This window comes from Moschus berezovskii, chromosome 19, assembly GCF_049115385.1.
Source record: "Moschus berezovskii isolate FMDL1 chromosome 19, NW_MosBer_1.0, whole genome shotgun sequence".
Lineage (NCBI taxonomy): Eukaryota > Metazoa > Chordata > Mammalia > Artiodactyla > Moschidae > Moschus > Moschus berezovskii.
This window is the reverse complement of record NC_142478.1, coordinates 11,090,253-11,115,376: the sequence shown is the minus strand read 5'-3', so window position 1 is coordinate 11,115,376 and position 25,124 is coordinate 11,090,253. Positions and strand designations below refer to the sequence as shown.

General features: G+C 38.6%; 1 protein-coding gene across 2 annotated transcripts in view; it reads right to left on the bottom strand.

Annotated features, from left to right (window-relative positions):
• The window catches only part of IQCM (IQ motif containing M), a 472,445-nt gene that overhangs the window by 264,370 nt on the left and 182,951 nt on the right, over positions 1 to 25,124 (bottom strand). For both annotated transcript variants that reach the window (XM_088827822.1, XM_088827821.1), the window contains exons 8-9: positions 15,482 to 15,680; positions 5,053 to 5,197 (exon numbers count right to left, since the gene is read on the bottom strand). In XM_088827822.1, the coding sequence (XP_088683948.1) occupies positions 5,053 to 5,197; positions 15,482 to 15,680 (344 nt within the window). The remainder of the gene's footprint in view (positions 1 to 5,052; positions 5,198 to 15,481; positions 15,681 to 25,124) is intronic.

Below are 25,124 nucleotides of genomic sequence, written 5' to 3'. Positions count from 1 at the left end.
AACACTATCCTACTTCATCGGTATCACAAACATCTTACAATAACAAAATAACCCTAATTCCTTCCTGCCATCCTGTGTATAACTGCCATCTTTCACTTCACTTACATATATGCATACATATATTAGCATATAAAATCATACCTAAGCTGTATATGTATATTATATTGTCAGTATTTTTTAAAAATAACTGTCATCTGTTAAAACACTTTGGAATAAGAAAAATAAAAGTTTAATTTTACCTTATTTCCTATGCAGTGCTCTTGTTTTTGTAGTCTGAGTTTCTGACCTATATTGTTTTCCTTCTCTCTAAAAAAAATTTTTTTAATACTTTTTGCAAGGCAGATATGCCAGAAACAAATTTCATCAAATTAAAAGACGCTTACTCCTTGGAAGGAAAGTTATAACCAACCTAGAGAGCATATTAAAAAGGAGAGACATTAGTTTGCCAACCAAGGTCCGTCTAGTCAAGGCTATGGTTTTTCCACTGGTCATGTATGGATGTGAGAGTTGGACTGTGAAGAAAGCTGATCGCCGAAGAATTGATGCTTCTGAACTGTGGTGTTGAAGACTCTTGAGAGTCCCTTGGACTGCAAGGAGATCCAACCAGTCCATTCTAAAGGAGATCAATCCTGGGTGTTCATTGGAAGGACTGATGCTAAAGCTGAAACTCCAATACTTTGGCCACCTCATGCAATGAGTTGACTCACCAGAAAAGACTCTGATGGTGGGAGGGATTGGGGGCGGGAGGAGACGGGGATGACTAAGAGAATGAGATGGCCGGATGGCATCACCAACTCGATAGACATGAGTTTGAGTAAACCCCAGGAGTTGGTGATGGACAGGGAGGACTGGCGTGCTGTGATTCATGGGATCGCAAGAGTCGGACACAACTGAGCGACTGAACTAAACTGAAGAAAATTCTTCACTTTTTTAAAGGATAATTTTGCAGGGCATAGAATTCTAGGTTGTGGTTGGTGTCTCTCAACTATTTCACGCCATTCTTCATGCTTGAATGGTTTTGGATAAGTCGAATCTAGTCTTTTTTTTTTTCTCTCTCTCTCCACAGGCAAGGTATTTTCTCTATCTGACATCCTTCAGAATTTCTTTATCTTTAACTTTGTAGTCTGGAGATAATGTACCTCTATGGAACTTATTCTTTTTGGTATTCTCTGGGCTTCTTCTGTGGTTTGGTCTGACATTAATTTAGGGAAATTTTCAGCCATTAGTGTTACAAATATTTGTTCAGTTTCTCTTTCTTTTCCCTTTGGTATCCCCATACATAACTCCTTTCCTAGTTGCCCCAGAATCCCTAGATACTTTATTCTGTTTTTTATTTAAGCATTTTTTCTCCTTGCTTTTCAGTGTTCAAGGGGTCTAGTGATATCATTTCTAGCACAGGGAAAATCTCCTCAGCCATCTTTCCAAGAAGCTTATCAAAGATATTTTTCATTTCTGTTACAGGATTTTTTTTTATTGACATCATTTCTTTCCTGGGATTTCCATCTCTCTGCCTACATTGCCCATCTTTCATGCTATTTATTTTATCCATAATTAAATTATTCATTGTACTTGTTTTAAATACTCAGTCTAATAATTCCAACATCCCTGCCATGTCTGGTTCTGATGTTTGTTTTATCTTTACAAATTGTGTTTTTACATTTCTGTATAGCTTGTAACTTTTTCTAGATAGCTAGACATGACTAGGGTATTTGGTAAAAGGAATTGCTATAAAAAGGCCATTGGTAATGTGGTGATAAGGTATTGGGGTAGGCGAAGTGTTCTAACAATTAGGTCTCAGTCTCTTATTGAGCCTATATCTCTGGACTGTGAATTTCATGAATGTTTCCCTGTTTTTTCCTTCCCCCTTAGGTCAGACATGATAGTCAGAGTGGATGAGAATAGGGTATTTCCCTTCCACAGCTTAACTAGGCTCTGCTATCACTGTGCTATCACTGATTGCAAATGAAATTAAAAGACGCTTACTCCTTGGAAGGAAAGTTATGACCAACCTAGATAGCATATTAAAAAGCAAAGACATTACTTTGCCAACAAAGGTCCGTCTAGTCAAGGCTATGGTTTTTCCAGTGGTCACGTATGGATGTGAGAGTTGGACTGTGAAGAAAGCTGATCGCCGAAGAATTGATGCTTCTGAACTGTGGTGTTGAAGACTCTTGAGAGTCCCTTGGACTGCAAGGAGATCCAACCAGTCCATTCTAAGGGAGATCAGTCCTGGGTGTTCATTGGAAGGACTGATGCTAAAGCTAAAACTCCAATACTTTGGCTACCTCGTGCGAAGAGTTGACTCACTGGAAAAGACTCTGATGCTGGGAGGGATTGGGGGCGGGAGGAGAAGGGGACGACAGAGAATGAGATGGCCGGATGGCATCACCGACTTGATAGACATGAGTTTGAGTGAACTCCGGGAGTTGGTGATGGACAGGGAGGCCTAGCGTGCTGTGATTCATGGGGTCACAAAGAGTTGGACACAACCGAGTGACTGAATTGAACTGAATACCCAACAGGTTAGGTTCCAGTTAATTAGTTTCCCCTGAAGTCAGGCCTTAAGAACGGAGTGCTCTGGCATATTTCAAAATGGTTCATTTTCTCATAATTATCCTGGTAATCTGATTGAGCTTCTGTAGGTAAATATCATAGTACTGTGGAGGTCCCTTTATAACTGGATCCTCTTGGAATTTTTAACTCAATGTTGTCCACATTGAGCCTGAAGCCATTTTTATTCAGTTCAGTTCAGTCGCTCAGTCATGTCCAACTCTCCGCGACCCCATGAATCACAGCACGCCAGGCCTCCCTGTCCATCACCAACTCCCGAAGTTCACTCAAACTCATGTCCACAGAGTCGGCAATGCCATCCGGCCATCTCATTCTCTGTCGTCCCCTTCTCATCCCGACCCCAACCTTTCCCAGCATCAGAGTCTTTTCCAGTGAGTCAACTCTTCGCATGAGGTGGCCAAAGTATTGCAGTTTCAGCTTCAGCATAAGTCCTTCCAATGAACACCCAGGATTGATCTCCTCTAGAATGTACTGGCTGGATCTCCTTGCATTCCAAGGGACTCTCAAGAGTCTTCTCCAACACCACAGTTCAAACGCATCAATTCTTCGGCGATCAACTTCCTTCACAGTCCAACTCTCACATCCATACATTACCACGGGAAAAACCATAGCCTTGACTAGACAGACCTTGGTTGGCAAAGTAATGTCTCTGCTTTTTAATATACTATCAAGGTTGGTCACAATTTTCTTTCCAAGGAGTAAGCGTCTTTTAATTTCATGGCTGCAATTAGCATCTGCAGTAATTTTGGAGCGCAAAAAAAACAAAGTCTGACACTGTTTCCACTGTTTTTCCATCAATTTCCCATGAAGTGATGGGACCAGATGCCATGATCTTTGTTTTCTGAATGTTGAGCTTCAAGCCAACCTTTTCACTCTCCTCTTTCACTTTCATCAAGAGGCTTTTGAGTTCCTCTTCACTTTCTGCCATAAGGGTAGTGTCATCAGCATATCTGAGGTTATTGATATTTCTCCCAGCAATCTTGATTCCAGCTTGTGCTTCTTCCAGCCCAGCGTTCCTCATGATGTACTCTGCATATAAGTTAAATAAGCAAGGTGACAATATACAGCCTTGACGTACTCCTTTTCCTATTTGGAACCAGTCTGTTGTTCCATGCACAGTTCTAACTGTTGCTTCCTGACCCGCATACAGGTTTCTCAAGAGGCAGGTCAGGTGGTCTGGTATTCCCATCTCTTTCAGAATGGTCCACAGTTTATTGTGATCCACACAGTCAAAGGCTTTGGCATAGTCAATGAAGCAGAAATAGATGTTTTTCTGGAACTCTCTTGCTTTCTCCATGATCCAGCGGATGTTGGCAATTTGATCTCTGGTGCTTCTGCCTTTTCTAAAACCTGCTTGAACATCTGGGAGTTCACGGTTCCCATATTGCTGAAGCCTGGCTTGGAGAATTTTGAGCATGACTTTACTAGCGTGTGAGATGAGTGCAACTGTGCGGTAGTTTGAGCATTCTTTGGCATTCCCTTTCTTTGGGATTGGAATGAAGACTGACCTTTCAATTACAGTTCATTTTTCTTACCTTAGTGCCGGTTCCCACCTCAGATTCTGCTCGTGACTCTCTGCTCTAGTAACCTGGGACTGCTTGTATTTGCAAGCCTGTCTCTCCAGTTTGCCCTGTATCCTCCTCCCCTCTCTTACAGGTCCAAGAAGAGTTGTTGATGTTTTAGTCTAGATTTTTTATTTGTTGTTAAAATGGAGTAATGACCTCCAAGCTCCTTACATGCAAAAGCAAAAACCAGAAGCCTTCTTTTTAAATCAAGAAACACACTGTAATATTCATCCTAATCCTAAGCAATACTAAATATAATAAAAATCAGGATCTCTGAAAATTAAAATAGAAATTGGAAAACTTGTCCATTGCATGGAATTTCAACACTAAAAAGCAACATATAATGGATATCTGTTGTTTCATCTCCTCAGTGTTCATGAGCTGCTATTCTGTCATAAATACATAGTTTTCCTTTGGGGAGCTCCTCCCTCCCTCCAATGAATATAGCCCCTTTGTAACTCCCAATCAAATTTCTTTGTCCTACACCAAGGCAAGGTGTTGAAGATATAACTCAAACTAAACCAACCAGGAGTTCTCTCCCTAGAATTTAAATTTAAAGCTCAAGAATAAAAAGTCATAAAGTGATAGCATCTTTTGTATCCCCCCAGAGGCAAATAAGAGATTGCCCCTTATTTTTTCCTCCCTAGATTTCTGGAGCTACTCTTGTTCATGTTCCATTAGAAATCTGATCCTTTAGCTATCTTTCTTTTAAATTTCCTTTTTTTTTTTTTAGCCAAAATGGAATCCTAATAAATTAATCCTCATATGTCACCTTAAAATGAAAATAGCTTGCAACAATAAAAATATTGTCTACTTGTGTTTTCTATGGGTAGTTATATGTAAATTATATGTCAGGTTTTAATGGTTAAATAAATTCCAAACCTAAAATCAAATCAGAAGGGACAGCATCACTCACATTTTTTTCTGTCCATCCATTCCTCCAACTCTGTAAGGTTTATAATTTGTCTTGTCCTCCAAAGACCAAGTCGATATTTAACACGATGGATTTGTCTGCAGTACATATTTATTACTGTCCTCAAATCTGGTCCATGATACAAAGCCTATAAAATAGCAATATAAACAATTGAACTCCTTATATATTTCTGCTATTTATACTGAATCTGATTGTGTCCTATTCATTTCATCTATCTCACCCAATTTCTTAGAGCATTTATTTATGTTTCTAAATAAGGTTAGCAAAGTACATGCATCATAGAGTGGTATAATCTCCCTAAAGTTCAGAGGACATCATTTTGAGTTGCTTTGGCATCACATACTTATGCTAGCCATAACACAGAAGTTTCAGTAATGAATAATTTCATAGAAGTTTCCTAGGTTGGTGTAGAGATTTCTATAATATGTAGCCCACTTAGCAAGAAGAAAATAAAATAAAAGTCTTTTTAAGGCATACTCTGTAATGGATGATTCTGTCCACTCTGGGTGCTCAAATCCTTGTATTTTCTTTCTTTCAGAAATTGTATATTTATGTGTTGTACCTATTTTTCACTGGGTTTTTTCAGGTTTTATCATATATACATACCTGTTCCATCAGCTTGTATTTTATTTCTGACTATATTTTTCTGTGTGTACATTTTCTACATTCTACTCAAATAAACTTTTAAAAAAGTAAAAAATTCATCTATTTCATTTTTTTTCTAAATAACCAGTTCCATCTTATTTATCCATTCGGTTATTTTTACATTTTATATTTTCTAGCTCATTACTTTCTCTACTTATCTTTATTAATTCCTTTTTTAAGGTTTCTTTTCTCCTTCTTGACTTCTTGAATTAAAAACTTCATTCACCAATTTTCATTATATTTTTAGGAATCTATTTAAGTTCATGAAATTTCTTCTGAGTCTGCTTTCCTTTGATATGCTTTGCATACTATTACACAAGCAAAAACCCTAAAGCATAAAATCTTTAGCTTTCCCAAGGTCCTATAGTTAATAAATTACAGAATTGGTTCTAAATTCAAAACAAGGATATTTCACAGTCCACACTTTTAATTATATACTATATTCCTCTTAATTTACTTGAATTTAATATTAAATTTAATATTTTCACCCATTCTGTAAATTTTTGTTCTAGTTCTTTCCTAATTTATTATTACACTTATGATCGATTGTTCTTGCTCTTGTCATTTATTTTCTGTTTTGTGTGATTCTTTAAAGGTTGTTTTTATTATTTTATTTTTCTTCACCTTTGTTTAGTTTTATGGTTCTTCTCTGACATTTTTAGATACTATGTTTAAGCCTATATTTCTTAATTTGTCAAAATTTTCAATGAAATAATATTTCTTGATTCACCTGAATAAAAAAATTAATGAGCATAATTTCACTACTTTCCTTCTCTCATTCCACCTGAATTCCATCAGAATCGGGCAGATTCTTAATGTTTGCTAATGTCTTTCAACATTTAATTACATTTTCCAATGTGTACTTTTAATCTCCCTTTTGTTAAATAGAGCTTTGTCACTTTGTCTTGTTTTAAATAATGAATGGGTCACACTTTAGGTGCACTCCCCACCATGTGAATCTTAGTAGAAGGCAGAGTTCACGTCCTTCAATTTGAAGCCACAAATCAGAGGCTCATGACCTAAGTCTCCTCTGTTGCTAGGATGCAGACATGTGACAAAGCCTCATCCATTATCTGCACAAGCCTCAGGTTTTTGACTAGAAACTAATAATGCTTTTAAAAGGAAAAGAGTAGGAAATCTATTTGTGTGGAAGAGTAACCTTGGCACAATATCCATTTTCCAAGGGTGGCATTTGTGGAGGGAGTACAGGACTCAGCAGTTGCATCAGAATTTGTGCAGGATTTGACTGCTGTCCAGGGAGCTGTCTAGGCTAGCCTTCATCATTCCTCTATGTTTCTGAGCTTACTTCATCAAACCTCTGCCCAAAATTTTACTCAAAACCTTTCTGCTTAAATCTGTCAGTAGGTTCTTCTTGCTTATAACTAAGAATCAAGCACCGTTTTAATTGTATTCTTAGAATATAAACCAAAAGGTCCCTGCTTAGAGTGCTGCTTAGTTGAATGGTGACATTTGCTAAGGGAGAAGGAACGTTTGGGCAGTCACCAAATCCAAGCTGAGTGTTTTTTCCTCCAAATTTAATAAATACTCTTTTGTGGACACAACCCATCTCATGAAGAAACCCTTCTCAGATCTGAGGCATTCAGAAAGCTACCTAGGAGGTTTTCATGGTTAAGAAGTTGGGTCAGAGAAAATGGCAGTCGTCCATCTGTGTGCTTCTTATAGCATGCCTCTCTGCCAGCCTTCTGTACAGAAATATGCCTTAGTTATGATGCCATGTCATCCCAGTATGCAAATCTTTCACTATATTTCTAAATTTTTCTGAAGATAGAATTAATCAGAAAAATGTACAAATTGATACAACAGCAATATTTAAATAAAAGGCAATGCAAATTATTGATTATAATTTTCCAATCCATGTTGACTTAAACTGTAAATGTGTCATGCTTATCATACATCAGGACTAAAATTTTTTACAAATAAAAGTCTGCTTTGTATTTGATACAATCACGGCTTTTGTTTCTAAGTAATGAATTTATTTCTTGTTTGGTTAATTCCACTACTGCATGACACTTAGTGGTACTCAATTTCTTTGATTACTAGCAAGAGTAGCCTCTTTTCATGTTTACTAACCATTTATGTTTACTCTACTGTGAAGCACTAGTTCATGTTTTCTACCCATTTTTGCCTAGGCCTTCATTCCTAGAAGCATTGGGAAATCACTGACCTGACCCTCTTTATCACACCATGTCTGAACTTTCCTGATCTAACATGTTTCAGTTTTCTTCATACTTCTCTAGCTATTGCTTCATTGTTTGTGAAACCCCCACCTCTGGCTTCCCGTCTGAGCAGTGGTCTTTCTCACTCTTATCTTTATATGCCTCTATCCTTACTTTATATACTCTCTGGACAATGACATCAATTTCAATGGCTCTAGACCGTATCACTAACAGTGCCTCTCAAATCTGTAGATGAAGGCAGAGTACAGGAGGGCATCCTCGGTTGGGGAGCTGAATAAAATTTTACATCCTCTCACCCCTCCTCCATTGTGTTGAAAATAATTTTTTAAAAAACATGAACCATGAATATTCTAGACCTTGTGAATAGATTAATGAACAGAAAAAATTCCTGATAGAACGGACGATAATCCAATGAACAAATATGTATTACATGGTAGTAAGCAGTGCAAAGCACAATAGTGTTTTTAATAGAATAAGGAACAATCAGAGTGTTTTTTTTTAATAGGGTAGTATTGAGCAGGGTTTTTGATAATGTCACGGTGAACAGAGACGTGAATGAGTAAGAAAGCCATGCAGTCATGTGGAGAAAGAGCTTTCTCAGAGATAAAGTGATAATCATTGCTGGATTGAGCCACTTTAATGTGTGGGAGCGTTTTGTATTCTTCCAGTGTGTTAGGGTAGAAAAAGTTTTAGAACTTCTCATGAATCCCAAATGCATCCCTATGGCCCAGTCATCCTTCTGAGCTTTAGCCTCATGTACCCAACTGCTTCCCAGACATCTCAAGGATGCCGCACAGGCACTTCAAGCTCAGCGTTGAAAAATGGACTCCACCTCCCTTTCTTTCCCTCCACCTCTCCTACTCATTCCTCCTAAGTTCTATATTTCACAACCACCCATCACGTTGCTAAAGACAAAAGCCTCAGAACCATTATTGACTCCTCCCACTTCCCCATCTCCAAAGCCAATCAATTTCAATATCCTATCTCCTGTCCATTTCTCCAACTGTAGCCCAAGTAAACACCATCATGCACTGGCTTACTGAATAAGCATACTAGTGGTTCCTTCTCTAATTTTGTCATCCTCTTCATTCATGAATTGTCCGGAGTCAGTCATTTTTCTAAAATAGCAAATCTCTTTATGTCACTCACCTCCTCTAAAGTCATCCATTCTGATACACTAAGTATAAACTCCTTAGCATGGTTTTTAAGAACATTGTTCATCTGCTCCTACCTTCATGTCCCACTATTGCCACTGTCCTCCCAACCAGCCCCTCAAATATTCTGTCTCACCTAAGGCCACTGAGATTTTCTTTCCCTGGGCCTACACTCTCTCAACTTCCCAGTCTACACAGACAAAACACAATTACTCTTCATCCTCCAGGTCTCAGTTTGGTGGGACTACCCCCATACCAGACAGAGGCCTTTGGATTAAATGGTCTTTATAAACTCTCATTATTAAATACCTGAGACTTCCTCCATTTCTGTCTGGACTATTAGCTCTATGCACCAGGCAAGAAATCAGATCCAATAAATAGCAACTGTGATCAATTTTCTTTAAGTATTCTAGAATATATTAATATAGTTCTCCCTATTTGTGCATGCGTGCTTGGTCACTCAGTCATGTCCAGTTCTTTGCGACACTTTGAACTGCAGCCTACCAGGCCCCTTTCTCTGTGGAATTTTTTGGGCAAGGATATTGGAGTGGGTGGCCAATTTTTCCTCCAGGGGATCCTCCCGACCCAGGGATCTAACCATTGTCTCCTGCATTGCCTGCACTGCAGATGGATTCTTTACCACTGTACCACCTAGGAAACCTGGAAATAAATAATGCTGAGAGTTAAACGCAGCAATCTTTGTAGTCTCCTTATGGCTGATATAATAAAATGCTGCTTCATTATTTCTAAATAAACCCAATCTGGAGTATTTCACAGAAAAGACAGAAATTGTACAGTCTCTTGAGGTACCTTAAAGTGACATTCTGGCAGATACTGTCAACAGTCATAAGCTCTGAAGTGCCAGCCAAACAATATGACTATGGAAGTTTCCCAGTGGAGGGATTGCCACAGTCCTGACAATTATCCAGTGATTCGCTGTGTGGCCTCTAGACCAGAAAGTCTATCAAGAATTCCCCCAACAGCAACCCTGCACACAGGCTTAGTCCTGGAACCAGACTATGTATGCATTACAGGCCTGCAACACAAGCGTTTCAACAGTGAGCAAAACAACATTAACTATACCAACAGAGCAGCGATCCAACATACAAAGCAGCATACCAGTGGTGGAATAAAAAAGAAAATCAATGATCGTAACAAGTTTTATAACCAAATTGAAGTCAACAATCTATATCTGTTGGGATCCTTCAAAAGGGTTTCTCATTCTTTTCATTTCAAATTTTACTTCCATATAGAAATTAAAATTTTTCTTTGTCAATCTCTCCCTTTCATTATCATCTTGGGCCCATTCCTGCTCTCTCAGTTTTCTAGGCCTGTTTTGTCCCAGATGTTATGGATGATGCTAAACATTAGGAACTGCTATAATTAAGTTAAATTATGATATAACTGGGCTTCCCTGGTAGCTCAGCTGGTAAAGAATCTGCCTGCAATGCAGTAGACCCTGGTTCTATTCCTGGATCAGGACGATCCCCTGGAGAATGGATAGGCTACCCACCCCAGTATTCTTGGGCTTCCCTGGTGGCTCAGCTGGTAAAGAATACGCCTGCAACGTGGGAGACCTGGGTTCAATCCCTGTGTTGGGAAGATCCCCTGGAGAAGGGAACGGCTACCCACCCCAGTATTCTGGCCTAAGGAATTCCATGGACTGTATAGTCCATGGGGTTGCAAAGAGTAGGACACAAATTACATGATCATATGTATAATGTCATTCATATGACATGCTATATTTATTTATATATACATGTTATATATATATTAATTTTTAGTGCCCTGAAAAACTTCTATATTTTGTTGTATTAATTAATTCATTCAAAAAGTCATTTGTTGAGTACCTGTCACACGCTAAGCACTGTTCTAGGTATTGAACACAGTAGCAAACATGACAGAAAACAACATAAACAAACAGACACAAACAAGTAAACATATATACATAAACATATACAAACAAGTAAATAAACATGGAAAACAGCAAATAAGTGAAAAATAGTTAAAATGAGAGAGACTATATGTGTCAAAACAATATGTGCTATTATAAATAAAAATAATGTGTACTCCCAAACAGGTCATATAGATTGCAGTGTCCATGACAGACATGTAAGCAAAAGGTCAAAATGTAGAATGACTAGCACAATAGTGACCAGAAATGAAGAAATCAGCTCTGCTTGATGGACCAGAGAAGGTGTCTCAGTTTAGTTCAGTTCAGTTCACTCAGTCGTGTCTGACTCTTTGCAGCCCCATGGCCTGTAGTAAGCCAGTCTTCGCTGTCCATCACTAACTCCCAGAGCTTACTCAGACTCATGTCCAAGGAGTCAGTGATGCCATCCAACCATCTCATCCTTCTCCTCCCATCTTCAATCATTCCCAGCATCAGGGTCTTTTCCAATGAGTCCAATGAGTCAGTTCTTCACATCAGGTGGCTAAAGTACTGGAGTTTCAGCTTCAGCATCAGTCCTTCCAATGAATATTTAGGACTGATTTCCTTTAGGATGGACTGGCTGGGTCTCCTTGCAGTCCAAGGGACTCTCAAGAGTCTTCTCCAACACCACAGTTCAAAAGCATCAGTTCTTCTGTGATCAGCTTTCTTTATAGTCCAACTCTCACATCCATACATGACTACTGGAAAAACCATAGCTTTGACTAGACAGACTTTTGTTGGCAAAGTAATGTCTTTGCTTTTTAATATGCTGTCTATGTTGGTCATAGCTTTTCTTCTAGATGTGAACATTTAAGTTCTTAAAGAAAGAAATGGAGTTTATTAGAAAATTAGGGAGGAAGAGTAATCCAGTCTGAAAGGTCAGCATTAACACATAAGATAATAGTAATCAAACAGGGAATGAAATGATTTGGGCTTTGCTGGGGCACAGGGTATTAATGAGAAAGTGTCATGTGATGAGCCTGGACAGCGGGAAAAGGCCAGACCAGGGAGCTCATGTGTGCTGTATACTAGAGAATTCATAGTTCATCTGATAAGCAATATGGAGCCATCAAAAGACTATAAGGAACAGAATAAGGTCATCAGAGTGGAATTTCCTCCACTGCACATGACAGATTAGATGAGAGTAGGTCTACAGGCAGGGAGACCAATTAGGAGACTACTGCAGTTCTCCATGTAAGGGGCTGATGAATAGGAGATCGGGCAAGAGCCCCAAGAGGAAGAGAGGGCATAAGAAATATTAAGGAAGTGGTGACCAACTGAATATGGAGGTGAGCAAGTTGAAGGAGACTAAGAAAACTCCAGGTGTATAGCTTGGACAATGGGTGTTGGGTGACTTCACCAAAATAGGTAGTACGGGAAAGGAAGAGGCTTGTGGAATAAGAAAATGAGTTCATTTAAGGCTCTGTGGAGTCTGATTTAACTATGAACCTTGCAAACAAGCAATTAAATGCCTCAATCTGGAGCTAGAGAGACCAGTCTGGGATATGGCTTTAGATTAGATTAGGGAGCAATTAGCCATAAAGTAGGTCAATGATATAATATGTAGAATAAGCATGGGCTTTGGGGTCAGACAAAGGTTTGAATTCTAGCTTGGTCACTTATAGCAGTGCAACTCTGGTCAAATGACTTAATTTCTCTGAGCATGAGTTTCTTCACATATAAAATGAATATAGCAGCTATTTCACAGAATGAGTGAAAGCTTAGCTATGTGGAAAGTTTTATTTCAGAGTTTTACACGCTTTATCCTATATAATCAAATGTGTGTTACATGTATGTATTTGCTCAAACTCCAGGAGATAACGAAGGACAGAGAGCTGTTGTGCTACAGCCTATGGGGTCACAAAGAGTCAGACACAACTTAGCAACTGAACAATAAAATGTACATACTAATGCATGTATACATATACATACAGAGACAGGCAAATGGATTATGTTCTAACAGCATCTCAATGTTCTCAGAGAAACGTACTGAGGATGTACAGTACAAGCCCATTTCAGAGGGCTCCTCACAGAAAATCAAGCAATTCAGGTGGGCACTCCTGACCTATTCTTTCATTTCTAGTTGGTTTTCTAAATTTCTTTATTGGTAGACGACTTCAAGTGAGAATATGTTTGGATTTCTCTCAAAGGTACGCCAAAATCCATCCATTTGGATTCTCCTGCATTTGCCCAGCCAAAATAGGTCCGTATGATTTATTTTGAATGTCAGGACTGCCATTTATAAAAGTTGCTAGGGGGATATGTGTGGTTTCTTTTTAAGGTAAAGGTTTATGCTCTGCAAGAGTACCCAGGATAAGAGAAGTAGAAAGTTGCTTTAAACAGAGAACTAGCATATAGCATAGGAGAAACAAAGCCAATGCAAAGATAGGCGCTCTGAGCCTCAGGGTAAAGGTAGTCCCAGGAGTGCTGGGTTAAGGATAAGCCAGGCATTTGTCCACAGTCTCCAGTTTGACACAGTCTGCAACTGTCCCAAGAGAAGATTATTCATAACAAGATTTTAAACCAAAGAACTTTATTTGGGAAAAATCATAGATATATTGACCAGGTTACTATTCAAATATCTGTTAATTGAATATAAATGTACACTGATGAAAGATGTACACTGGAGGAAGAGATATGGTAGATACACAATGTATGTGTCTGATGCAGTCATGTCTGACTCTTTTCGACCCCATGGACTATAGTCCACCAGGCTCCTCTGTCCATGGGATTTTTCCAGGCAAGACTACTGGAGAGGGTTGCCATTTATTCCTCCAGGGGATCTTCCCAACCCAGGTATTGAACCCACATCTCCTGCCTCTCCTGCATTGGCAGGCAGACACTTTACCACTGAGCCACATGGGAAGCCCCATATATATCATGTTTCATATTATATATATAAAGCATATATATTTATGCTTATGTATTATATCCTATAATTATATAATCATATATTTATATGTGATTATATATTTTATATATAATTATAATTATACATCTAGTCAAGGCTATGGTTTTTCCAGTGGTCACGTATGGATGTGAGAGTTGGATTGTGAAGAAAGCTGATCGCCAAAGAATTGATGTTTTTGAACTGTGGTGCTGGAGAAGACTCTTGAGAGTCCCTTGTACTGCAAGGAGATCCAACCAGTCCATTCTGAAGGAGATCAATCCTGGGTGTTCATTGGAAGGTCTGATTCTAAAGCTGAAACTCCAGTACTTTGGCCACCTCATGTGACGAGTTGACTCATTGGAAAAGACTCTGATGCTGGGAAGGATTGGGGGCAGGAGGAGAAGGGGACGACAGAGAATGAGATGGCTGGATGGCATCATCGACTCGATGGACATGAGTTTGAGTGAACTCCGGGAGTTGGTGACGGACAGGGAGGCCTGGCGTGCTGTGTTTCATGGGGTCACAAAGAGTCAGACACAACTGAGCGACTGAACTGAACTGATAATCATACATGTATAATTATATAAACATATATATAATTATATATATTTTGTTTATATAATATATACTATATTATATATATTAAGCATATATAATATATATTATATATAATGAGACATTAGTGGAAAAAAAAGAATGAAATCTTGCCACTTCTGACAACCTAGCTGATATCAGGATGGAACTAGGGGATATTTTTTTCCTTTTTTTTTTTTGACCTAGAGAATATTATGCTAAGTGAAATAAGTCAGACAGAGAAAGACAAATACTGCATGATTTTATTGATGAACAAATAGAACAGAAACAAAGTCATATATACAAACAGGTTTTTGCCAGAGGAGAGGGGATCCAAGGGAGAAGAGAAACAGATAACAGAGATTAAGAGGTATAAACTTACAGTTGTAAATTATATGAGTCATGGGTATGAAATGTATAGTACAGGGAATATACTCAATATGATACCTTTGTATGGTGACAAATGATAACTAGACTTGTGGTGATCAGTTTGAAATGTATAGAAGAATCAAATCCTCTGTTGTATAACAGGAATTAATGTAGTGTTATAGGCCAATTACACCTCAAAAACAAATAAAAAGGCAAACAAACAAACTCATAGTAAAAGACATCAGATTTGTGGTTACCAGAGGCAGGAGGCAGGGGAAGCGGAAATCAACTGAAGGCAGGGAAAAGATACAAACTTCCAGTTATAAGACAAATGAGTACTAGGGAAGTAATGTATGACAGGATAAATATAACCAACACTGCTGTATGTTATACATGAGAACTGTTAAGAGAGGAGAACCTAAGAGCTCTCATCATCAGGAAATTTTTTCCTATTTCTTAATTTTGTATCTATAGGAGATGATGAATGTTCATTAAACGCATCGTGGTAAATCATTTTATGATGCATGTATGTTGAATCATTATTCTGTATACTTTAAACTAGTACAATGCTATATGTCAGTTATATCTCAGTAAAACTGGGAGAACAAAGAATTTTTAAACACATTATAATATTCAATATATGCTTTACCTTGGTCATTATTCTTTGGAATCTTTTGCGTTCGAGCCACCCTCTGACAAGTGCCTGCACGACGGTGACCATTTTAATTATGTTTTTGGTTATTGCAAATTTTTTTCTTCCCCGGAACACTTGGAAGATCTCTATGTGTGGTCCAATTCTTTTAACTTTATTGTCAATTTTATCACTTTTACTAAGAATGGATTTGAGGCTAAAAATAAAATATAAAATTTCTTATTATAGTTAATAAGAAAAACAAACTTCTAAAAAGTCTTAAATTCAATTTCATAATGAATATAATGAAATAGAAAATACACTGTAATTAGCACATAGAATTCACGTCTGTGTGTGTATATATATATATATCATCTGAGCATTCCAATAGGGTTCTCCAAAGAAGGTTGAATATGTCAAAATCAATATAACATGCATAAATTGACCTTATGAAGAGATGAAACCTAAAAGAAAGTGAATCTGTCAAAGTTTATCCACAAGTATTCAAAAGAGAGATACAGTATCTAAGGAACAAAATATTTTCATATGACAAGGCACATTAATAAAAATAACTTTTCTGTCCCAGAAGCTATTTTAAACTAAAGACTGCTGCAAAATTATTCAGCACTGATTCTCTGCTTACCAAATTCCTCTAAAAAGTAATTTTATTTTCCAAATGCTTCCAATTGAGAGGCAGGGTATGTATTGATAGAACCATGCACTCCAGGATCACAGAAGTGAGTGATCTTACTGGAAAGTATCACAAGCCTGGCAACAATGATATGGACGGCCCTTGCAGCCATGCTGACCGTGTGAGAAGACTTTCTGTATGAACAGTCTGTGACCCTGGTAATCTGCTTTTTCCCCTCAAATATCTTTTGTATTTTTTACATGGTAGTCAGGTTTTTCAAAGTCTTCCAAAGTTCAAAGTGTAGTTTCCTTGCAATTTTTAGCATACAAACATCTTTTTTTCCTCTTAATTGCTTTTGCTTCTGCATCTTTCACAGCTGGAGTTCCATTGAGATAGCCAGGTCATTCATTTCACACACCAAACCTGAGTCTCGCCCTACAAAGTGCACTGTGTATAGACTTCTAAATCCTAGACCCAAATTTCTTGATTCCCGGAGTGAATATCATTGACTGTTTCTACAATTTTCTTCTCTGGAACTGTTTTGATATTTGCATTAAGCTGGTTCTTACAGACTCCTGTTCTAGTTTGCCCACGATCATTATTTTTCTTCCCTTGGTGACTAAAATGTTGGAAGTCTGATTTTGATTATTGACTCCAGCCATCTAGTATCTGTTGAGTGGTAGATAGTAGACAACAGGGGATCTTTTTTCCATTTGTTTCTTCTGTTAGTTTGTCTTGAAACTTGTGGTATCTTCTAACATGTCTTGTATTATCAGTATACCTAAAATCAAGTTTCCCCTGTGGCTCAGTGGTAAAGAATCTACCTGTAATGCAGGAAACGCATTCCTGGGTCAGAAAGATCCCCTGGAGAAGGAAATGGCAACCCACCCCACTATTTCTGCTTGGAGAACCCCATGGACAGAGGAGCCTGGAGGGCTATAGTCCATGGGGTCAAAAAGAATCAGACACAACTTAGCAACTAAACAACTACAACAAAACCTAAAATCGTTTGAGATACTTTTGTACCCACTAGACTGGAGATCAGCTCCAGATCAGGAAATTCATAACAAGTATTCCTTGGAGATCCTTTTTGACTCTTGGACCTTCCTACACCCAAGTAGCCACTACCAACCAGTGAGATTTGCTCAAGCACAGAAAACTGTCCTCTGGATTTACTTTTGATCTAAAGCTAAAGACACAGAACTGAGGCTAGCACTTCTCTCTGTTTGTGTATACAAATATAAACATTGTCCTGTTTTTGCAAAAGAAAGGAAGTTAGCCTTGTATGATGCTCATGTGACAGTAGTTCTTTTGTATCTTTGGTTGGTTCTTTCATTATCTCTCTTGAGAAAACTTCCATATTGAGTCAAAAATATAACATGTTGTGCTGGAGAGAAATATTTAAATAGACAAAGCTACCAGAAAAGGCACAGAAAATAAAGCAAAGTTTTCTTTTTGGTTGTTTAAATTAAGATTGATTTTGAATAGCTCATAAAAGAGGGAGTTCTGCCTTCTAAGAGTATTTTTGCTATCTTATATCAATTTTTATGAACAGGCCTCCATGTACGAGATAAACTGGGAATGCAAATAAAATAGAAATGGTTACTTCTGACTTGTTCGGAGTTTTAAGACCTACTGTGAAATCAAAAGGATTTTGAGTTCATGACTTTTTTTTTTTCCTTTTTCTCAGAAGAATAAGAGAAGTATTCTAGAAACACATAAATGAGCCAACTTTATGGTCAAACTTATATGTTCTAACAATAATGTGTAAATAAATATTAAAGGGACATATACACCTGAGTATAAGGTGATGTGTATTGTTAAAGTACCAGCAGTGGTCACTGGAGCTCTGCTATTCTCCTAAGTCGCCTTGAATGGCACAGAATTCTTTGTCACGTACTGAAAACTGTCTGTGGTGTGGAAGTGTTAGGGGAAACACACTGATTGAAACCATACACCCTGGCCAGGCACCATAGTAACCATTTGTATAAGTTGTTTTATGACGGGAGGTACTGGTAAGGAACAAAGAACTAATAAGCCTCCACCAACTGGAAGAATTCGGGAAAGGTCAAAAGAAGACACCACCTGTCCAACCACCTCCCAGAATCCTCTCTGGCATGCATCTTGGCTGAACAAGGCGTGCACCACCAGGAAGGACTCTGAGTCAGAATGATTGGCTAAAGACAACCCGGAAACTAATCCCATCACCATCAAACCCGAGACTGCAAGACACATGGCAGAGCAGTTCTCCTGGGTTCCCTTACCCTACTGCTCTCCGCCTGGGCGCCCCTTCCCAACAAAATCTCTTGCTTTGTCAGCACATGTGTCTCCTCGGACAATTCATTTCCGAGTGTTAGACAAGAGCCCAGTTTCGGGCCCTGGAAGGGGTCCCCCTTCCTGTAACAGAAGGGGGTTCAGGAGAGGGAGGGGGAAAATTGAAGTTAGTTATTTTGGTTAAAGGCTATAGTTAGCATGAATGATTAGAATGAGTGATTAAAAGCTATAGTTAGCATGAGTGATTAGAATGACATTAATTAAAAGAAAAAGGAAATGCAAAAGTGTTTACAAAATGATGAATATGTTTTGTCTGCTTTTTAATCAATTAAAAAAGAAAAGGATTTATCTTAGGCCCTAGTTATATGGACTTTGATCAACAACACACCTCTAAACAATTGGAATGTTAAAAGAAACAGAAATTTGAAGCTGAAGAATAATTTATAGAAGACTTGATGGAAAGTGAATTATATTTACAAATAATGGGTTTGAAAAGAAGCTATGAAATACACCAAATTTTGACAGTAGTTAGGTCAATTTGGACAAGCTTAATCCTCAAACAGAGAAATGCTTGTGAGTCCTTGACTATGAAACATTGCCTAGGCGGTACACACAAAAAAGTAAAATCAGAATTTGATTTTCTTTCTGTTACACTGAAAAGACTGATTTTAGAATAACAGTCTGCTCCTAATAGGAGAGGGGGAAAATCATTCAGGGCCTTTATTACAGTTTCCCTAGGAAGCAAGAATTCCTTCAGTTCAGTTCAGTTCAGTCACTCAGTTGTGTCCGACTCTCCGCGACCCCATGAATCACAGCACACCAGGCCTCCTTGTCCATCACCAACTCCCGGAGTTCACTCAAACTCATGTCCATCGAGTCGGTGATGCCATCCAGCCATCTCATTCTCTGTCGTCCCCTTCTCCTCCCACCCCCAATCCTTCCTAGCATCAGAGTCTTTTCCAGTGAGTCAACTCGACGCATGAGGTGGCCAAAGTATTGGAATTTCAGCTTTAGCATCAGTCCTTCCAATGAACACCCCGGATTGATCTCCTTTAGAATGGACTGGTTGGATCTCCTTGCAGTCCAAGAATTCCTTACATCACAAAATATATCTCCTATAAATATTTCTACATTTTTTCCCTTCTTTATGGTCTACTTCTTGCAAAATCTGGTATTCCTAATATTTAATGTGATCTGTGACTATGTTACTTTTTTTTTTCACTCTAAGGGCACCTATGACTTTTGTTGACACTTGGCAGCCTCTCAAAATTCTTTGCAATTCAAATTCAAATCCCATATATAGAAACAAAAGCCTGCTGGTTCCAAATTCAAAATTCTTAAAGATCCAACTGTTTTAAATACGGCCTGAATAACCATAATTTTTAGCCATTTAGAGCCTGTCTGCTTTGCATTTCCTATAAAACTATAACCAACATTTACTAGCCAAAGATAAGACAAACTTTGAGGCTATGGAAGACTTCAAGCCACTGCTGCCCATCAGAGTTCACTGACCCAGAGACTCCCCTTCTTGCTGTGAGTGAAATCACCTAGACATGTGAGCTCCCCCTCCCCTACTCCCACAGGAGGTCCCTTACTCTCTTCCCCTTCTAAATGATGACTCTATGTCATGATCTCTAGGTCTTCTGCTGTGAGGGACTTCCTCTCTCACAGCTGTCAATGTGAGCCAAATAAAGTGTGTTATTTGCCATTGTCACCATGACCATATCTTCTCCTTGATTATTCCCATGATCCTTGAACTCATTATAATGTCCACAGTTTTACTTAACTCAGCACTACTATATTGAAAGTTGTCCGATGTATCCAAGTCCAAACCACGAAAGGATACCAAAGAAAAATCTCCTTAAGTTAAATATATAACAACTGCTGCTGCTAAGTCACTTCAGTCGTGTCCGACTCTGTGTGACCCCATAGACGGAAGCCCACCAGGCTCCCCCGTCCCTGGGATTCTCCAGGCAAGAACACTGGAGTGGGTTGCCATTTCCTTCTCCAATGTGTGAAAGTGAAAATTGAAAGTGAAGTCGCTCAGCGGTGTCCAACCCTTAGCGACCCCATGGACTACAGACTACCAGGCTCCTCCGTCCAGGGGATTTTCCAGGCAATAGTACTGGAGTGGCTTGCCATTGCCCCCTCCGATATAACAACTAAAATATTATTAATATAAATATAATAGGGGCACACTTTCTGGTAAACTGATTGCATTGAGAGCTAATCAATGCCCCTTTATGCCCCTATCTTTGCAATGTGATTTCACAGCCCCACCCATCAGGTGGGGAATCAAGCTACCCACCCAAGAAATCTAGGTTAGCTCTGTGAATTGCTTTGACCGAAAGAATTCAACGGAAGTGATACTGTGCCAGTTCTTAGCATGTGCCGCTAGAGGCCTTACACAGTTCCATTCTCTTGGAATTCTTCATGTACATGAGAACAAGCCAACAAGCCTGTAGAGAATGAGAGACCACAACAGACAACAGGAACCCATGTGAGTGATCCCGATGCTATCGGCTGAGTATGGACCAGATCATCAGAACTGCCTCATGAGGAATAGCAGTTGCTGTTTCCAGTTACTACATTCTGTGATGCCATTGTGGCAGTGAATAACTGATGCACATACTCATGTTTATACACACAGGGTAATACAGTACTGTCAAATTGATTTTTTTTAAATATTTTATTTCAGAAGCAAATTATCTCTGTCAAGTAGTGACACTCATGACAAAGATTTTATGGGACGAATTAAAAAAAAAAAAAAACTTGAGGGTTGCCAGTGTGAATAGTATGTTCTTATTTTAAGATGTATGTGTGTGTGTGTTAGGGAAATAAAATAGAAGCGGTCTCGTTCAGGCTTCAGAGACAAAAGAGCAGAGCAGGCCGCTTACCTTGCTTCTGACGCTGCCCAGACTACTGCCCTGGGTGTCAGCCACAACTTCCCTGAGTGTTGGAAGAGAAACACAATAGATAGAAAGCAGATCTTGGAATTTGTTAACTCCCTAGAGGAGGTCTCGCCAACCACTCCCTGGATTTAGCAACATTCCAAGATCTGCAAAAGGAAGCAAACAGCACTGTAAAAAAATAACATCATAGCAGAGCTGCCTGTTGTTTGTTTGTTTTTTTGCTCCTAAACCAATAATTGGTTTGTGATCTGGGGATTATAAGTGGGGTCAAGAAACAGCAGTCCAAAGACTCACCCACAGAGTTGACACTGCCTGGGACCTTTTCCCAATTGGGACTCCGGACTGCTGTCCTACAGAACTTCCCAGCGCTAAGTCTGGACATCTGCAAATCCAATATGGTGATGTATATACTACTGCTCTCCTCTGCTGTTTCTATTTCTTATTTTCTTTTAAGGTTAGTATATTGAAAGTAGACAAGATAGTTCTCTAATAAATATTTGTTTTGTTTATTTGAAAATAATGAGTGGCTTATTTTGTTAACAAATCCTTTGAACCTGAGAAGAAAGTGAAAACTTTCAACAAAACTGCATGCTAAGTCACTCCAGTCTGACTTTTTGTGATCCCATGGACTATAGTCAGCCAGGCTCCTCTGTCCATGGCATTCTTCAGGCAAGTATACTGGGGTGGGTTTTTGGGCCCTCCTGCAAGGGATCTTCCCAACCCAGGGATCAAACCTGTGTCTCTTATATCTCCTGCATTGGTAGGTGGGTTCTTTACCACTAGGGTCACCTTTAGTGAAGGTCACTCAGCTATGTCCGACTCCTTGCGACCCCATGAACAATCCATGGAATTCTCTAGGCCAGAATACTGGAGTGGGTAGCCTTTCCCTTCTTCCCAACCCAGGGATCAAACTCATGTACCCCACAGTGCAGGTGGATCTTTACCAGCTGAGCCACAATGGAAGCCCAAGAATATTGGAGTGGGTAGCCTATCCTTTCTCCAGCGGATCTTCCTGACCCAGGAATTGAAGCGGGGTCTCCTGCATTACAGGCATATTCTTTACCAACTGAACTATCAATGAAGTGGCCACCTGGGAAGCCCTGTTTCAAGGTGATCAGTGACTAAATCCTTATGCAAAAAATATGTATGTCTTTAATAGAGGATTCCACTTCTCTTCACTCTGATATTTCTGTTTATTATATCAAATACACACTAAACATATATTATTCCACTCAGACATAACTTCAACAGGTGGCTTCAACCTTCCTCTCACACTTGCCCAAAGTCCCTAATACAACTTACATGGGACTTATGTCCCCTGAAAGAAACATCAAAAGTATGATAGCCTTACAAAGAATATTTTCTTAACAATTTACAGTAGAAGGAAAAGACTTGGAGTACAGGCTCCTCAGTTTATGACATGTATCATATGTATGACACTACAGTGCTCCTCAACATTTTTTGGCATCAGGGACTGGTTTTATGGAAGACAACCTTTTCATAGACCAAGGTAGGGGATGGTGAGATAATTCAAGCAAATTACCTTTATCGTGCACTTTATTTCCGTTATTATTACATCAAGCTCCACCTCAGATCATCAGGCATTAGATCCCAGAGATTGGGAACCCCAGTATAAAATCAAGAGAGGACAAAATTATGTCATGACTTCGGAAAGGTTGGCATTGGCAATCTCCAATCCTCAATGGTTTGGATAATTCGGGTGACTGACTTCAGGGTTTTTTTGTTTGTTTGTTTCAGGGGTACTAAAAAACAGTCATACCACATGAACTGACTCTACTACATAAATGTTCAACTTCATGAAAAGTACAAGCATCAGTAGTAAGTAGGTGAGATGGGAAATGCATTATAACTGTCAGATAGATGGAGGCTCTGTAACCACCTTTGAATCAGAGAATCAGTAGGAACTATCCTTTGCTTCCGTCTTCAAATGTGATTTTTAAATTTATTAGCTTCATAAGATCTTAAAACAGTTCTGATATGGAGAGAATTATCATTTTATAGATTTTAAAGTTCTGATATGGAAAGAATTATCATTCTACATATTCTCAGTCACTAAAGAGTATCTGTAAAACTCTTGGGCCAAAAGATATACAGTTATTCCAGTTATAAAATAAGTTCTACAGAAGTAATGTCCAGCACAGTTAGTAAATATAGTTAATAATATCATACTGTATATTTGAAAGTTGCTAAGACAGTAGATCTTAAAAGTACTCATCACAGCAAAAAAATTGTGACTATATGAGATGATGGATGTTAACTAGACTTTCTATGATCATTTTGCTATATATTCAAATATAGAATCATTATGTTATACACCTGAAACTCTAATGTGTCATTACATGTCAACTATATCTCAATTTCGAAAATTCTGTTAGAAAGTATTTATAAACATAAGTCATTAGAAACTAGGTATGAAACTAGTTATCACCATAGAAGAGATTACCCTCTTTGTCCCCAAGTCTTTTGAAAGTCACCCTATAAATGTTAAGAGAAAGACCAGAGCTGCATAGCTGAACTGAAATCTTTCACTTGAGGCTTGACAAATCTATGATCAAGATGTCAGATCAAAGAGTTTTCAGTGAGAGAAGAAATTAAGCAAGATTACATGTGAGAAAAGATACAATAAGTTAATTAGTAAGTTAATCATGTCTGAATATTAGACACTGAGCTTGGCAAACATTTGAACAGGGAATTTCCTTTCAACTGCTAATGCTTATATGATAATATATATTAAACACTAAATCAGTTTTAGAGTTTGGTTCAGATATTGCTACTAATTAGTTTTGGCTGATATTGAAGTATTTTGTATGCTCCATTTATAAAAGCACTTTTCGCCCATCTGTTCATAGGTTGAAAGTGATTAAAGGATACTTACTTTGGCTGCTGTAAAAGTCAAATACTTTCTAAGCTGCAAATATGTGACAAAACCAGTTCAGGCTGCCAAGTTCAGAAATACATCAAAAGAGATTTGCGATGCCTCCCCGCCCCCAATTCCTCTTCCAACCTGCATTATCAAAAAGTAAATATCACCACTTTCCTGATTAGACTAGCATGCCTGCTTTGTCCAAATGCTTTGCAATTTAGTTATAATTTACACAATTTACTCTGATTTGGATCCTCTGCTACCAAGCTGTGTTGAGGGCTTTCGTTTCCTGTACATGCAGCCTTGAAGTAGAAGCATGTGATGCTTTCGTGCTTTGAATGCTGGATCTGAAAGCAATTTGGCTAACAAGTGAAACAAGTTTGTGGCCTACTTTAATACCCTTTATGAGGTCTGTTCAGTTTAAAAACAATGCATTATATTCAGCATGGGTGATAGAAGATTTTTAAGAACAGGAAGGTAATACATTTCCATAAATAATATTGTCTCAGTATTATTTAGTACTCCACAGGTAAATCTTCCCAAGGGGTTAGGACTTCATGCTAGCAAAACCTGCTCACTTCAAACATCAGACAGAATTCCTGGCACTTTAAAAAAAGGTGGAATCCTTCTGAAGTGGAAGATAACATCACTTTAAATGAGGTAAACTTTTTAAATAGTTTAAATGTCTGAGTGAGATGTGTTTCCTTCTGAGCTCTCCACACTATTGTGTTCTGATCGTTCCTCACAATGCTAGCCCTCCCTGACATAAAAAAAAAAAATGGAGAGCCCTCCTTTTTGGTTGTTGTTGTTGAGTCGCTAAGTCATAACCAACTCTTCACAACCCCACGGACTGCAGCACGTCAGGCTTCCCTGTCCTTCACTATTTCCCGGAGTTTGCTCAAACTCATGTTCATTGAGTCAGTGATGCCATCTCCTCCTCTGTCGCCCCCTTCTCCTCCC